General features: G+C 34.3%; 2 protein-coding genes across 3 annotated transcripts in view; both read right to left on the minus strand.

Annotated features, from left to right (window-relative positions):
• The window catches only part of LOC137658575 (uncharacterized), a 157931-nt gene that overhangs the window by 113402 nt on the left and 29274 nt on the right, over nucleotides 1-15255 (minus strand). The window lies entirely within an intron of this gene.
• LOC137658965 (uncharacterized) lies at nucleotides 9850-10437 on the minus strand. The gene has a single exon (XM_068394075.1). The coding sequence runs from the start codon at nucleotides 10435-10437 to the stop codon at nucleotides 9850-9852; it is 588 nt and encodes a 195-aa protein (XP_068250176.1).

A 15255-nucleotide genomic window follows, 5' to 3' on the forward strand; every position in this document is an offset into this window, starting at 1 on the left:
TATCTCATAAGTGCCTCGAGTGTGTGCCCTCTCCAAAGTGAATAGTTTTTAAATCATCAGCGATAGATATTAGAAAATTGGCAACTTTGCTCCTCTTTGGGCCTTATCTTTGTCATGGAAATTTAGGGAAATAGTAGAGTGAATTTCGGTTTAAATTATGCTAATAAAGAGTTGTCTATCTAATGCATATATAATGTAATTTCAGCATTCTCTCTCTCTCTCTCTCTCTCTCTCTCTCTCTCTCTCTCTCTCTCTCTCTCTCTCTCTCTCTCTCTCTCTCTTATTGTATCTGCATTGAGTCCTCTGTTATCTTGTTCATTATTTGCGTGTATGTGGATACACATACGATCTTTGATCGTGTTTGTTTAACTACTCCATTATAATTGGTTCGTAGAAGTTTGTTGTAACGCAACCAATCTCTGTCAAGGTGTGCTTTCTACAAGTAAGCGGGTACAATAAGTATGTATGTATATGTATATATATTATTATATATTATTATATATTACGGCTGGCAAATTACATAACCTCCTGAGTTCCAAACTCACCTGATTGTCTTTACATAAATCTGTTACACTTGAATAATACCTTAGCTCTGAGAAATTATGCAACTCCCAACCGGCAATATATAAAAACACTGAATATACAAAGGTCTCTTAACTACACTTCAAACAAAACTGAGTGATTAGTTACTTGAACTTTTCAAAACCATCTCTTACTCCGATTCTTAGTCGGGGATTTGGAGAGAGCTCTGTAAGAAATACTGGTGATTGAAATAGTTCACACTACAAAAATAAATATATTCTATAAAAGATTTACAACATTAATACCAAAAAATTATTACCAAACTGAATCACTCGAAATATTAAATCTGAACAAAACCTTAGACTATGACAAGAAAATATTACTCTCTGAAAATTGTATAATTATTGACTCAAAATATTTAATCTGAACAAAACCTTAGACTAAGACAGGAGAATATTACACTCTGAAAATTATATAATCATTCATTTCACTGGAAATTAAATTTGACACAAATATTAAATCTTGATAATTAAGGAAATTAGTTAATATCTTAACACTCTAAAGAGTAAATACTAAATAAAATTTACATAAAAGTAATTAATACACTAATGTGTTTTGACTCACGAGGTAAACGAACAGATAAGCAGAATAAATATACTTCACTGTTTTAACCTAAACTCACAGGGCCAAGTTGCAAAAATTTATATTACATACTTATTTATATTAATACAATGCACTGGAAATATTATTCAATGGCTTTATCAACGTTTGAACGCATTACACACGATATATTGCTTAAAAACTATTCACTTTCGAGAGGGCACACATTTGAGGCACTGACGAGATAGAGGCGAACTTTGGCTCATACAAAGGGACAGGCTACATCTCTTCAGCTTCTTAAAATTTCCTAGAGGCACATATATATTGATTTAAAACTTCTAGATTTTTCTAAGTAGATTATTCTCGTGGCTTAGGAGCAGCCTCTAGCTGCGCCAAAGTTGCCAACTAAGTCTATCGAACAGGAGAACTAACCTCGCTTGCAAGGCAACCCTCTCCCAGCTATCTACACCCACCTACCTCCTCGAAATATCAAAAAAAAAAAAAAAAAAAAAAAAAAAAAAAAAAAAAAAAGATGAAACTAACTCTCGGGTTTTCGAGAACATTCCAATCAAATAGAAATATATAGCAGGATGCAATACCTCATGAAAATATAAAAAAAATACATAAGCCCTCTTTTTCAAACCTCGTATGGTTCGTACATCATACTTAATCGAGATTACATAAGACTTCATAACAAAATACATGAAATATAAAGTTAATTCTCAAAAATAACGTAAATTTACATATACTGACTTGAATGAAAAAAACAATTAAATTAACAACAAAAGTCATAGGTATTTTACATACAATTATTTAAACCTACAAGAGAGTAACTCACCTCACGAGTTGGCTATACATCTTTTAAATACACAAATGAAATACATAAATAAAACATTTACTCTTCACTAGACCATCTGCGTAAGAATGTACATATATATATATATATATATATATATATATATATATATATATATATATATATATATATATATATAAAGAATGTATGTTTACATATAAATTTCAGTCATTTGAAAATTTAGGCTTTGTATGTCTGTTTATGTACGTGAGTTTTATTGTTTATCGTATTAATTATATTTTCTACTTTGGTATGTATTGGTTTCACAATAATTTTTAGAAAAATAATAGATAGTTATGGTCTGTAATTGGCTAATCATCTGAACAATATATAAGCAAAAATTAATTAATAAATTCATCTAACTGTCTTTACTTTTTAGACATCAGACTAGCACTAGACTAAAACGATGTAAAAATATTTTGATATTCTTATTTGGTTTAAAATTCAATTAAAATATAAATGAAAGAAAATTATGAAAATTGGGTTTTTCGGTGATTGTATTATGCCACGCATACCAGGCTTGGAATTGAAAATGAATTGAACATCGCCCTTAATGACAGACATGTTTCGTGAGTACGCTACATTTTATTGTCCAATACATTATCCTAAGACTGTGATGTGACCGTACCTTGTCCTGGCGAAAATTATATCGACATGAGTTATCTCTTTTCGCTGCAGTAATTGAGTTCGTGATCAGTTCTTTTTATGAAACTATTTTTTTTTTTAAATGTAGTGAAAATATAGTCTTTTCTTATTTTTGTAATGAAAGTATCTGTGTTTTGAGTTTTAACGTCTTATTTGCAGTTGAAAAAAATAAATAGTTTTGATGTCTAATTTCCAGTCAAAAAATCAATTAGTTTTCAAGTAATGGAATGATAAATACATTTTATTGCTTTTGATTTGTTTTAATTTTATGATAGTTTAAATCCAAAACTGTTAAGAATTAGCCTTTGTTTCTGAAAGACCACAATATTACCCGAGTGCTTTTGAAGTCTCTGTGGGTGCTAGTGTCGCAACTTTTCTTTGTGATATATCTTAGTATAACTCAGCTTTAAACATAACTGCACCAGAATAATAAGATTTTCCATGCTGTTCCCTCTAATTTGTAAGAATAGTACTGCTAAAATTAAGAATTTATTAATCTCCCCAATTTAATGAAGAGCATGTGGTTATATCTATTTATCTATTTATCTATATATCTATCTATCTATCTATCTATCTATCTATATATATATATATATATATATATATATATATATATATATTTCTTTCCGGTCTCACTGAGTGGCATTGGAAGGCGGACGTATAACTACTTGATCTCTCCCCGTCCCATAGGTAGAGTGAAGAGGGAGTAGTCATACTTTAGTGAGAGGGGGTACCGTCAAAGGTAACACTGTGAAACCACAACTGCCGAGTTTTAGTTAGGAAAGGGGGAGGGGGTGGGAAAGGTTGAATCTGTGTGTGTGCATGTCTCTTAAATATTGAGTCGTCATTTGTGACGGGTCGCGTACACTAGTAAGAGAATAATACTGCAAAAGATGCACAAAGATGGGGCGTTAGAATTCTTGACAATTTTAAGATATCTCAAAAAGAAGAATGGAATTTTAAACTGCACCTTCTCCTCCAACATTTAATGAATCGTATCAGGCGATTAATACCCGCCATCGGCTCTTAGTCTCATCAGGAGCTAGGACTTCGTTATTGAAATTCAGATTTCTTCGAGAAGTTTGTCATCTCCAAGTCAAAAAAAAAAAAAAAAAAATATGAAGCCGTCTGGTTATTCGTTGGAGTTTTAGATTGAATATTTTCATTTTATGCAGTTTACGCTGTCTAATCTACATTTTACTTTATTTTTTCTGATTGGTGTATTGATGTAAATATTTTTATCGGTATGAAGTATATATTATACATATTTATATATATACATACATATATATATATATATATATATATATATATATATATATATATATATATATATACACATCTATAAGTAAATAATGTGTGTATGTAAATATGTGTTTATCTTTCACCAATACTGTCGACTGAATTCTCCATCCCAGCTAAAGTCTTTTATAATGAAACTCAATTTATCAAGCATAGGTACCTCTACAGTATTTAATTAAAAGGTACTTCCTTTGTATCGCAGTCATTTAAGGTTATTGAGTGTCTCACATCCTCCGTTGAATGGGTTTTGATGACCCCTTTTAGAGAGAGAGAGAGAGAGAGAGAGAGAGAGAGAGAGAGAGAGAGAGAGAGAGAGAGAGAGTGTCACATACTAATATAAGGGAGAAATAGAAAGGGTATCTTGAGGCAACGAAAGAAGAGGAAATTGTATCATAACAGCCTTGTAGTTGGACTATTTCTTCATAAGATTGCAAGACAAGAGCCGATATAAACTACAAAGGTATGAAAAGGGAGAATATTGATAGAGATGGATAGGTTAACATGTTATAGTTCGACTAGTTAAGTTCAAACTGGGGTTTGTAAAAGACCGTAATGCAATGATAAGGACCTCCTAAAATAATCGAAGAAATGGATGTCAAAAAAAAAGTCATGCCAGACTATTCGGTGTATGTGTAGGCAAAGGAAAAATAATCCGTAACCAGAGAGGGATCCAATGCACTGCTATCTGGCCAGTCATGGGGCTCAATAACTCTCCAGCGGTAGTATCTCAACCGGTGGCGTATGCTTTGGCCTACTTACTATCTATCCATGGTGCCTTTAATTATTGCATTCAATTGTCCGCGACACTTATATGTACCTTCATACATTCAAGTATCCGTAATAAATATTCATACTTACATTCAAGTATCCGTGATGCAAATTCATACTTAGCTTCAAGTATCTGCGATACAGATCTAATCTTTATGGATCAGCTGTAGAAATTATTCTGAACATTCAGGTATCTGTGACGCAAATTCATCCATACATTTAAGTGTCTGAGGTACAGATCGTACGTTCAAGTATCCACAATACATGTTGTACATTCAAGTGTCCGTTATACAGATTGTACATTACAGTATTCGCCATGCAAATGCATCCATTCATTTAAGCATCTGCAATACAGATTGTATGTACAAGTGTCCATGATACATATGGCACATTCAGCTATCCGCGATACAGATCGTACTTTTAAATATCCGCAATACAGGTCAAGCATTGAAATATCTGCTATATATATCATACACTCAAGTATCCGTGATACAAATTTGTCCGTACATTCATTTATCCGCGATACAAATTCATTTGTGCATTCGGGTATCAATGATACAAATTCGTCTGTATAGTAAAGTATACGCGATACAAATTCGTCTGTACATTCATGTATCCGCGATATATATTTGTTTGTATATTCAATATTCAAGTATCTGTGATAGAAATTCGTTTGTACATTCAGGTATCTGCGATATAAATTCATCCGTACATTGAGGTATCCGCAATACAAATTCGTCCGTACATTCAGGTGTCCGCTACACAAATTCGTCTGTATATTCAAGTATCCGCGATAGAAATTCATCCGTTCATTCAGGTATCTGGGGTACAAATTCGTCTATATATTCAAGTATCTGCGATAGAAATTCGTCTGTACATTCAGGTATCCGCGATACCGTCCGTACATTCAGGTATCCGCGATACAAATTTGTCCATACATTCAGGTATCTGCGATACAAATTCGTCCGTACATTCAGTAGTCCGCGATATAAAATTTGTCTGTATATTCAGGTATCTGCTAAACAAATCTGTCCTTATATTAAGTATCCGCGATACAAATTTGTCCATGCATTCAAGTATCCGCGATAGAAATTCGTCCGTACATTCAGGTATCCGCTATACAAATTCGTCTGTACATTCAGGTATCCGCTGTACAAATTCGTCTGTACATTCAGGTATCTGCGATGCAAATTCATCTTTACATTCAGGTATCCGCAATACAAATTTGTCTGCACATTCAGGTATCCACTATACAAATTTGTCTGTACATTCAGGTATCTGCGAAACAAACCGTCCTTATATTCAATTATCCGTGATACAAATTTGTCTGTGCATTCAAGTATCCGCGATACAAATTTGTCCGTGCATTCAAATATCCACGATATAAATTCGTCAGTGCATTCAAGTATCCACGATAGAAATTCGTTCGTACATTCAGGTGTCCGCTTTACAAATTCTTCTGTATATTCAGGTATCCGTCATACAAATTTGTCTGTACATTCAGGTATTCGCGATGCAAATTCGTCTTTACATTCAGGTATCCGCTATACAAATTCGTCTGTACATTCAGGCATCCGCAAAATAAATTCATTCTTATATATTAGTATCCGCAGCACAAACTTGTTCGAGCATTCAATTATCTGCGATATAAGTTTATCTGTGTATTCAAGTATCCGCGATACAAATTCGTCCGTACATTAAAGTATCCGCGATACATATTCGACCTTACTCTTGTACATTTTGGGATTCCTCAAAAGAGAGAATTTGTAGGTTAGACGAAGATAATAGTTTGTCAGAAATGTAATTGATAAAGAGAATTAAGGAAAAACAACGCTTCTTTATCTGCATAGATTTTAAAAGGTGAGTTTGCCTTTTTTTTTTTTTTTTTTTTTATTCTGCCTGCCAGCATAGCACGGACGAGCAAATTTATTCCCCTCATTACCAAGTCTGTACGCAGCATATATCTCTCACGTCTTTAGAAAAGGTAAAAGTAGTGTGAAAAAAAAACTTTGAAGGTACGAAAAGTGTTGAGTAGACTACGGAAAGTATTCTAATTCGATAAAGGAAGGTTTATGTATTTTTTTTTCTATTTATAAAATTCTGGCTATTATTATTATTATTATTATTATTATTATTATTATTATTATTATTATTATTATTGTTATTATTGTTATTATTATTGTTATTATTAATGATGATAAAAATCTCATTAGGGGGAGTGTCTTGAGTGCACCTCTCTTGGTGCACTGTGGGTATTACATGAGTGTCTTTGCAATTATACATTGGTTCTTAGCAACAGCCATTTCTTAGTCTTTAATACCCTACCAAATTTTCTGTTTTTTTTTTCTTCCATCCTACTGTGTCCCTTTTAACTCGTTTTCTATACAACTTCGGTTTCCCCCATTTGCACCTATGTGTCCAAGGGCCTCCCTGGCCCTAGCTCTATGACTTATGTAATGGTCTGTAATGACCTCCCTGGCCCTAACTCTATGACTTATGTAATGGTCTGTAATAACCTTCCTGGCCCTAGCTCTAGGACTTATGTAGTGGCTTTCCTAGCCCTAGCGTTAGGCCTTATGTCCAAAATAAGTTTATTCAAATGCAAATTATTTTAACTTTTACCTTATAAGTAACTTCTGGGTTATACCCCATTTACGCCCTGGTGCTGAATGGCCTCAAGGCCCCAGCGCTTGTACATATAATCCAATTTCATTCATTTCCAACAATTCCTCTTCACTCAAGGAGTTAACTACTGTACTGTAATTGTTCAGTGGCTACTTTCCACTTGGAAATGGTTGAAGAGAGGACGACAAAATCAAACGATTGATCTCGAGTGTTGAGTAGTGCAATAGCCTCTGTAACATGGTCTTCCACTGTCTTGGGTTAGAGTTCCCATGCTTGAGGGCATACTCAGGCACAGTATTCTCTCTTCCTTGTTATATATATATATATATATATATATATATATATATATATATATATATATACATACATACATACATACATACATACATACATACATAATATATATATATATATATATATATATATATATATATATATATATATATATATATATATACACACGCTGTTACTGATCTCAAGATATTTGATATTGTTATTCGTCACTTTTTATTGCCTATATAGTTTATTTTCCGTGTTGGAGCCCTCGGGCTTATAGCATCCTGCTTTTCCAACTAGGTTTGCAGCTTAGCAAGTAATATTAATAATAATAATTAGTAAAAATAATGATAAAATTATTCTAATAATAATAGTGAATCTAGAGGGCACCATTACCAAGGTATATTTAAAAGACCTTTATCATTACTTTGACAATTGTATGGAAATGTTTATTTCCAGGAAAGTCTCAATAACTCAAAAGATTCAATATGTACATTTACTTGTTCGAAAGTATTAGAAATCTTTCCAGTTCCACCGAAGTCTTATCCTTCCTGTTTAAAATCGTAAATCATTATCCATGTGCCCTCTGCAACCCCGCCTAAAACACCTGCGACAACCGGCCCCCCCACCCCCCTCTCCCTGCTCTACTGCGACAATTTTCCTCACCTGTGACCAACACCCTCCTCCCTACTTATTCTTGAAGCCCAAGGGTGGAATTGATCTTCCTTGCAGCATTTTTGAACGACCCACTGGTAAATATATTTATTCTTGAAGCCCAAGGGCGAATTGATCTTCCTTGCAGCATTTCTGAACGACCCACTGGTAAATGTATTTATTCCTGAAGCCCCAAGAGGACTTATTTACAGCATTTTTGGAACGGTCCAAAGGTAAATATATTTCTAAAATTATGCTATTAGTTTTCATACTGATTGCAAGGCTCGTGGAACTATTACGTTTACAGAACATTCATTTAAATTAACTTTCATTGACTTTTATCCTCCTTTCTTCGCTCCTGGAAAAAATCTCTCATCCTCTTTCATTAACTTTCGACCATTTTTCACTCGCAGAAAAAAGAATCGCTGGGGTGATATGAAGGCGGTGTCACACAAAGGTAAAGAATTATATTATTATTATTATTATTATTATTATTATTATTAGCTAAGCTATCACCCTAGTTGGTAAAGCAAGATGCTATATGCCCAAGGGCTCCAACAGGGAAAAATAGCCCAGTCAGTAAAGGAAATGATGAAGTAAATGAACGATCTGAGAAATAATTAACATTTCAAACAAAATTAGAGAAATGTTTCTGTGGACCATTAATTTCTTGGATTGTCTTGTTATGAGTAGAAAATTAAGAGGATTAGCTCTGGCAATGGATTTATGTTTTTTTTTTTTCATTTATTACCTCCTCCAACGAAGTTGGGAGGAGATTATGTTTTAGCCCGTTAGGCCGTTTGTTCGTGCGTCTGTTTTTCTGTTTGTGAACAACATCCTGGCCACAATTTCGCTCATTAGAGTAGTGAAACTTTCAGAGATTAATTTGTATGTTTAGACATGGAAGTGATTCAATTTTTTTAAGTCCTATGTTAAAGGTCGAGCAAAAGGTCGTCTGAAAAATACGCCTACGGTCTAAATTGATTCTGGGAAAAGCAAGCTGGTTTCGAGAACTAATCTTCAGTAGCGTAGTTCTGCACTCTCAGAGTGCTTTTCTAGTTTGTGTATTTGTTAGTACGATTATGCAAATAAATTATCATAATGGGTACTCGTATATTCATTGCCACCTCAATATCATGTATAGTTTATTTTCCTTTTTTTATTTATGTATTTGTTAAGTACGATTGCGCAAATAGATAAACACAGTGTGTCTTCGTATATATTTTAATACCTAAATGTTATGCGTTAATTATTAAACCTGAAAATTAACGCATTTACGCATCTACAGTAACTAATTTAAGAAAAAAAAGACATCACAAAACTAACTCATTTTTAATTATGAGATTTTTATCACACCTTGAGTAACAAGCAAAAAAAAAATAAATAAATATGAAAAAAAAAGTTATCTTGAGTTAAATAAAAGCAACTTTTCAAACCCTTATTGCAAAAGAAGCTTACATTTAATACAGAGATTTGCAGGGGGTGGGGGAAATGAAAATCCCAAACACCTTATCCTCGCAAGACGCGCGCAGAAAATATTGCTGTTGCCCAACCAAATATTATGTAAATAAGTCATTCCAGAAGCTGGCGTCTGGGGTCATTTAGAGAGAGGTCCTGGTAATAAAAGCCAAAATTCCTTTGGTGCCGGGGGCGGGGGGTGGGTGGATTTCTTGTGGGGACATGGTGGGATAGGGTAGGATTCCTTTGGGGGACCTGATGGTAGGGGAGTAGGATTCTTGTGGGGGGCCCTGGTGGGATGGAGTAGGATTCTTTGGGGGGGGGAAGGCCTGGTGGGAGGGGGTAAGGTTCTTTAAGGGGGAACTGATGTGATAGGGTAGGATTCCTTGGGGGACCTTATGGCAGGGGGTTGGATTCCTTGCGGGAACCTGGATGGGGTTGGATTCCCTTGGTGGACCGTGTGGGAGGGGGGTAGGATTCCTTGAGGGGGACCTGGTGGGAGAGGGGGTAGGATTCCTTGAGGGGAACCTGGGTGGGAGGGAGTAGGATTCCTTGAGGGGACCTGGTGGGATGAGGTAGGATTCCTTTGGGGGGGCCTTGTGGGAGGGGGTAGGATTTCTTGAGAGGGACCTTGTGGGAGGGGGGTTAGGATTCCTTGAGAGGGATCTGGTAGGAGGGGGGGGTAGGATACCTTGAGGGGGATCTGGTGGGAGGGAGGATGTCATCACCATTATTGAAAACTCATTTGAGAAATATGAGGAGATATGGAGGTAATGTGTCTCCCTTATAAAGTATTTTGAGTAAAGTAAAAGACATGCAAATGGTTTTCTTTTTGAATGGGGGGGTATTTTGTAGTTATAAAAACATTCTCTCTCTCTCTCTCTCTCTCTCCTCTCTCTCTCTCTCTCTCTCTCTCTCTCTCTCTCTCTCTCTCTCTCTCTCTCTCTCTCTCTCTCTAAAAACTTATAGGTTTTTAGACAACACTTGCGTCACTGCTGATAAACATGCACACCTCACTTACACAAAAATTTATAAATTTACACACACACACACACACACACATATATATATATATATATATATATATATATATATATATATATATATATATATATATATATATACATATATATGTTATATATATATATTTATATATTATTATTATAATTATTATTATTATTATTATTATTTGCTAAGCTACAACCCTAGTTGGTAAAAGCAGGATGCTATAAGCCCAGGGGGTCCCAACAGGGAAAATAGCCCAGTGAAGAAAAGAAACAAGAAAAAATAAAATATTTTAAGAAGAGTAGCAACATTAAGATAAATATATCCTATATAAATTATAAAAACTTTAACAAAACAAGAGGAAGTGAGATTAGATAGAATAGTGTGGCCGACTGTACCCTCAAGCAAGAGAACTCTAACCCAAGATAGTGGAAGACATGTATAGAGGCTACGGCAATGCCCAAGACTAGAGAACGATGGTTTGGTTTTAGAGTGTCTTTCTCCTAGAAGAGCTGCTTACCATAGCAAAAGTCTCTTCTACCCTTACCAAGAGGAAAGTAGCCACTGAACAATTACAGTGCAGTAGTTAACCTCTTGGGTGAAGAAGAATTTCTTTGGTAATCTCAGTGTTGTCAGGTGTATGAGCATAGAGGAGCATCTGCAAAGAATATTCCAGAATATTCGATGTATGTGTAGCCCAAGGGAAAATGAACCGTAACCAGAGAGAAGAATCCAATGTAGTACTTTCTGGCCAGTCAAAGGACCTCATAACTATATATATATATATATATATATATTATATATATATATATATATGATATATATTATATTATATATATATGTATATATACACATATAATATATATACACACACACACACACACATATATATATATATATATATACACATATATTTTTCTTTTATTAAATGATGTCTTTGGTAATATTGTGTAATGTTATATAAAATCTTTTTTGTGATTGTGGTAATGTTAGTAAATATTCATTTATTTATAAATTCTGTTGATAATAATAGTAGTAGTAGTAGTAGTAGTAGTAGTAGTAGTAGTAGTAGTAGTAGTCCCTACAATTGAAATTTATACTGAATTCATAAGGTGGATATGTGATTGAAGTGAAATAATTAGTACATTTTAAATACACAATTACCTCTATAAAATAGAAAGTCTCTCTCTCTCTCTCTCTCTCTCTCTCTCTCTTCTCTCTCTCTCTCTCTCTCTCTCTCTCTCTCTCCTCTCTCCTCTCTCGGAAGTTTTTTTTTTTTTAAAACTCTCATTATCATTCCTTTTATTAAATAACCCAATTTTCCCTCCCGATAATAGAACAACCTAAAGATAAAAGATAACAAGAAGAAGTAGCAACTCATTACCGGCATAAACGTTCTCTTCACGTCAGAACGACGGAAATAATTTAGCAGACGGAGATAGTCTCTTCATAATCGGGAAACTTGATTCCCATAACTTTGGACCCGAAGAGGGAAGATAACAAGTCAATGAAAGGAAGGGGCGTCCGGGCCCGAACGTCAGAGAGATAAGGAGCATCTGAGGAGGGAACGTTCACGTGTCAAGTTTAGCTCACATATCTGAGTATGAGTTTTTGTTTTATTACGTTCAAATTGATGTGTGATATTCAATTCCACTGCTTGAAAGTCTGTAAAATGATTAGATAAGATGAAGGGCAGGCGTAGTAAAGATTAGAGATTACTGGGATGTTGTGGGCACGTTTTGAGGGAGGCATGGTGGGAAGGGAGTGATGAAGGCTTGGGAGGAACCTGTTCGGGGGAGAAGATCGAGAGGAATGTTGCGAATTAGATGGCGAGATAAGGTGAAGGATGATATGGAGAGAAGAGGTTTGGTGGAAGACAATGCCTCTGATAGAAGGCATTAGAGAGGGTGCATCAGGTAGCCGACCCCTTGGTGCAAGGATAATGGTGGAAAAGAAGTGTATAGTGGAGCAATTAGATGGCGAGATAAGGTGAAGGATAATATTTAGAGAAGAAGTTTGGTGGAGGAGGATACCTTTGATTGAAGGCATTGGAGAAGGAACATTAGGCAACCGACCCCTTAATGTAGGGATAACGGTAAGAAAGAAGATTGAATTTATGGATAATCATAGTATTTAAAGCATTGGTGATATCGAACGTTTGATTCAAATGATATTCTCATCTGGCTGGTTTCGAACAAGTGATTCACGTTTGGATTGACTTTTAAATCAGGCTCATTGTTTCGAAGATACGAGTTGGTAGAATTGACCTAGATGAGAAAACACTGAAATTGGCTGTGTGAGTAAGGAAGGACCTTAATTTTCAATATATTAGTTACCTGAGTTACATATTCAAATTTAACCCTGAAGCCAAAATATTGGTGTTGAAAACTGAAGCTAATGCTTCAATTCTTATTTTTAATACAGGTTTCTAAATTCAGAGATGTACACATACAAACATACACACACCACGCACACACACATTGCTTACCATAGTGGATGTTATGGTTAAGACAAGTGTATATATATATATATATATATATATATATATATTATATATATATTATATATATATATATGTATATATATATATATATATATATATATATATATATATATATATATATATATAATCATATATATACATATATACATATATGTATATGTATATATATGTGTATATATATACATATATATATATATATATATATATATATATATATATGTGTGGTGTGTGTGTGTGTGTATATATATGTATGTGTATATATGAAATTAGATGTATGTAAGTGCATTTTTGTATACATATACCGTATAAAGGATTTATGACAAACTTACCACATATATGAATATATACATATATTATCAGGTAATATTGCTATCTGAAATCCAGTGATATAATAGTACCTTTATATATCCCGACGGATTATCCTAATGAGCAATTGCATTCAGTTAACAAACGCACTCGGCATATGCTTCAATGTGCCTCTGGTAAACAGAACGTTAATTTTCAATTACGCAAACAATATGCTACTCCTAATTGCTGATTTCATGCATGCAGCAAACGCGTACTAATTACTGTATTAGATGAGGTGAGAGTAAATATTTAATTATCTCTTGGTCCTCTTGAAGTTTTCAACATCTGAGTGTGTGTTTTCCTTAATTTATTTATAGGAAACTTTATTTAACTGTCTTGTTTTTCACGTTGTTAGTCTACATCGCTCGTCGTGTGTTCATTGGGCATTAATCAAATTAGAAAAGCACTCTGAGGATGCAGACCTCCACCATGGCAGTTTATTTTTCGAAACCAGCTTGCCTATCCTAGAGTCAATTTAGACCGGAGGCGTATTTGAAGTCTGTGTGACAACCTTGTGCGAACATAGGCTTAAGGGAAAGGTTAATTCAATCGACCTTTTGCTCAACCTTGACCTTGACCTAGGACTTTCAAAATTAAATCACTTCCAAATATCAACATAACCATTAATTTTTGGAAGTTTCATTACTCTAAGAGTAAAATTGTGGTCAGGAAGTTTTTCACAAATAAACAAACGGACAATCAGACAAAAAGGGATGAAAACATAACCTACTTCCAACTTCGTTGGTGGAGGTAATTATAGTGTGGTTAGTACCTGTATGGGGATCCTAAAGAAATGCGGAACGCTTTATTTACACAAGCATATGTCGCAAGGTAGCTGGTATGTACTAACAGAAAGGGGAGGTCAATGCAAGTCACTTTATTCAACAAGATAACGAGCTTATACACAAACAGTTGAGGGTAAGAATGGCACAAATATTCCAACAATGTGAAACATACAATGGGAAGCTTAAACGTTTTTTTTTTTTTTTTTTTTTTTTTTTTTTTTTTTTGTATTATTAGTGAGCGTGCGCGTGTATGTATTCCTATTGAAAAATAAAATCTTCATCAGAAATAGTTCGTCAAATGATTTAGAATAATATTTTTGTTTTGATGTAAAAACTGGTGATAAGAAAAGTATCCATATAAGAATAAAAGAGATCTGAAATTAAAATGTTTTTAAAAGTTAAGATAACGAGAAAAGAAATATATGATTATATTTCAATAACTGTTGAAGTGTATCGAGAAGTGAATGAAGAAAACCATCGGAAGATATCATCTTGAGAGAGAGAGAGAGAGAGAGAGAGAGAGAGAGGAGAGAGAGAGAGAGAGAGAGAGAGAGAGAGAGAGAGAGAGAGAGTATTAAGCTGTTAGTTAACTATTGAGTAGGTTTTACCAATTCGAATTGAAAAATTAATTAATTCACCGGATATTTTGAAATCAAAGAGAGCAAGCACACTCCTGGCTAAAGGCTCACCCAATTGATCCCAAAGCCAAAAAAAAAAGAAAGAAAAAAAACTGCTGTCACTGAAAAAAAATACAATTCCAAATGGATCTACTTTTAATTAAAATGCCATGCCACGGGCTATTGAACATGAAAACAAGTCCCTTGCTAACGCAACCTCAATGCAACAATCTATTTTTTTTAGGTAATTTGGTATTGCAACATCGTCAGTTGATAGAGAGGCTTCATAAA

The sequence above is a fragment of the Palaemon carinicauda genome, chromosome 19, assembly GCF_036898095.1.
Source record: "Palaemon carinicauda isolate YSFRI2023 chromosome 19, ASM3689809v2, whole genome shotgun sequence".
Classification (NCBI taxonomy): domain Eukaryota; kingdom Metazoa; phylum Arthropoda; class Malacostraca; order Decapoda; family Palaemonidae; genus Palaemon; species Palaemon carinicauda.

What these genes read in the sequence shown, in the direction of transcription:
- LOC137658965 (XM_068394075.1), bottom strand. Translation starts at nt 10,437, where the DNA reads ATGGTGATGACATCCTCCCTCCCACCAGATCCCCCTCAAGGTATCCTA.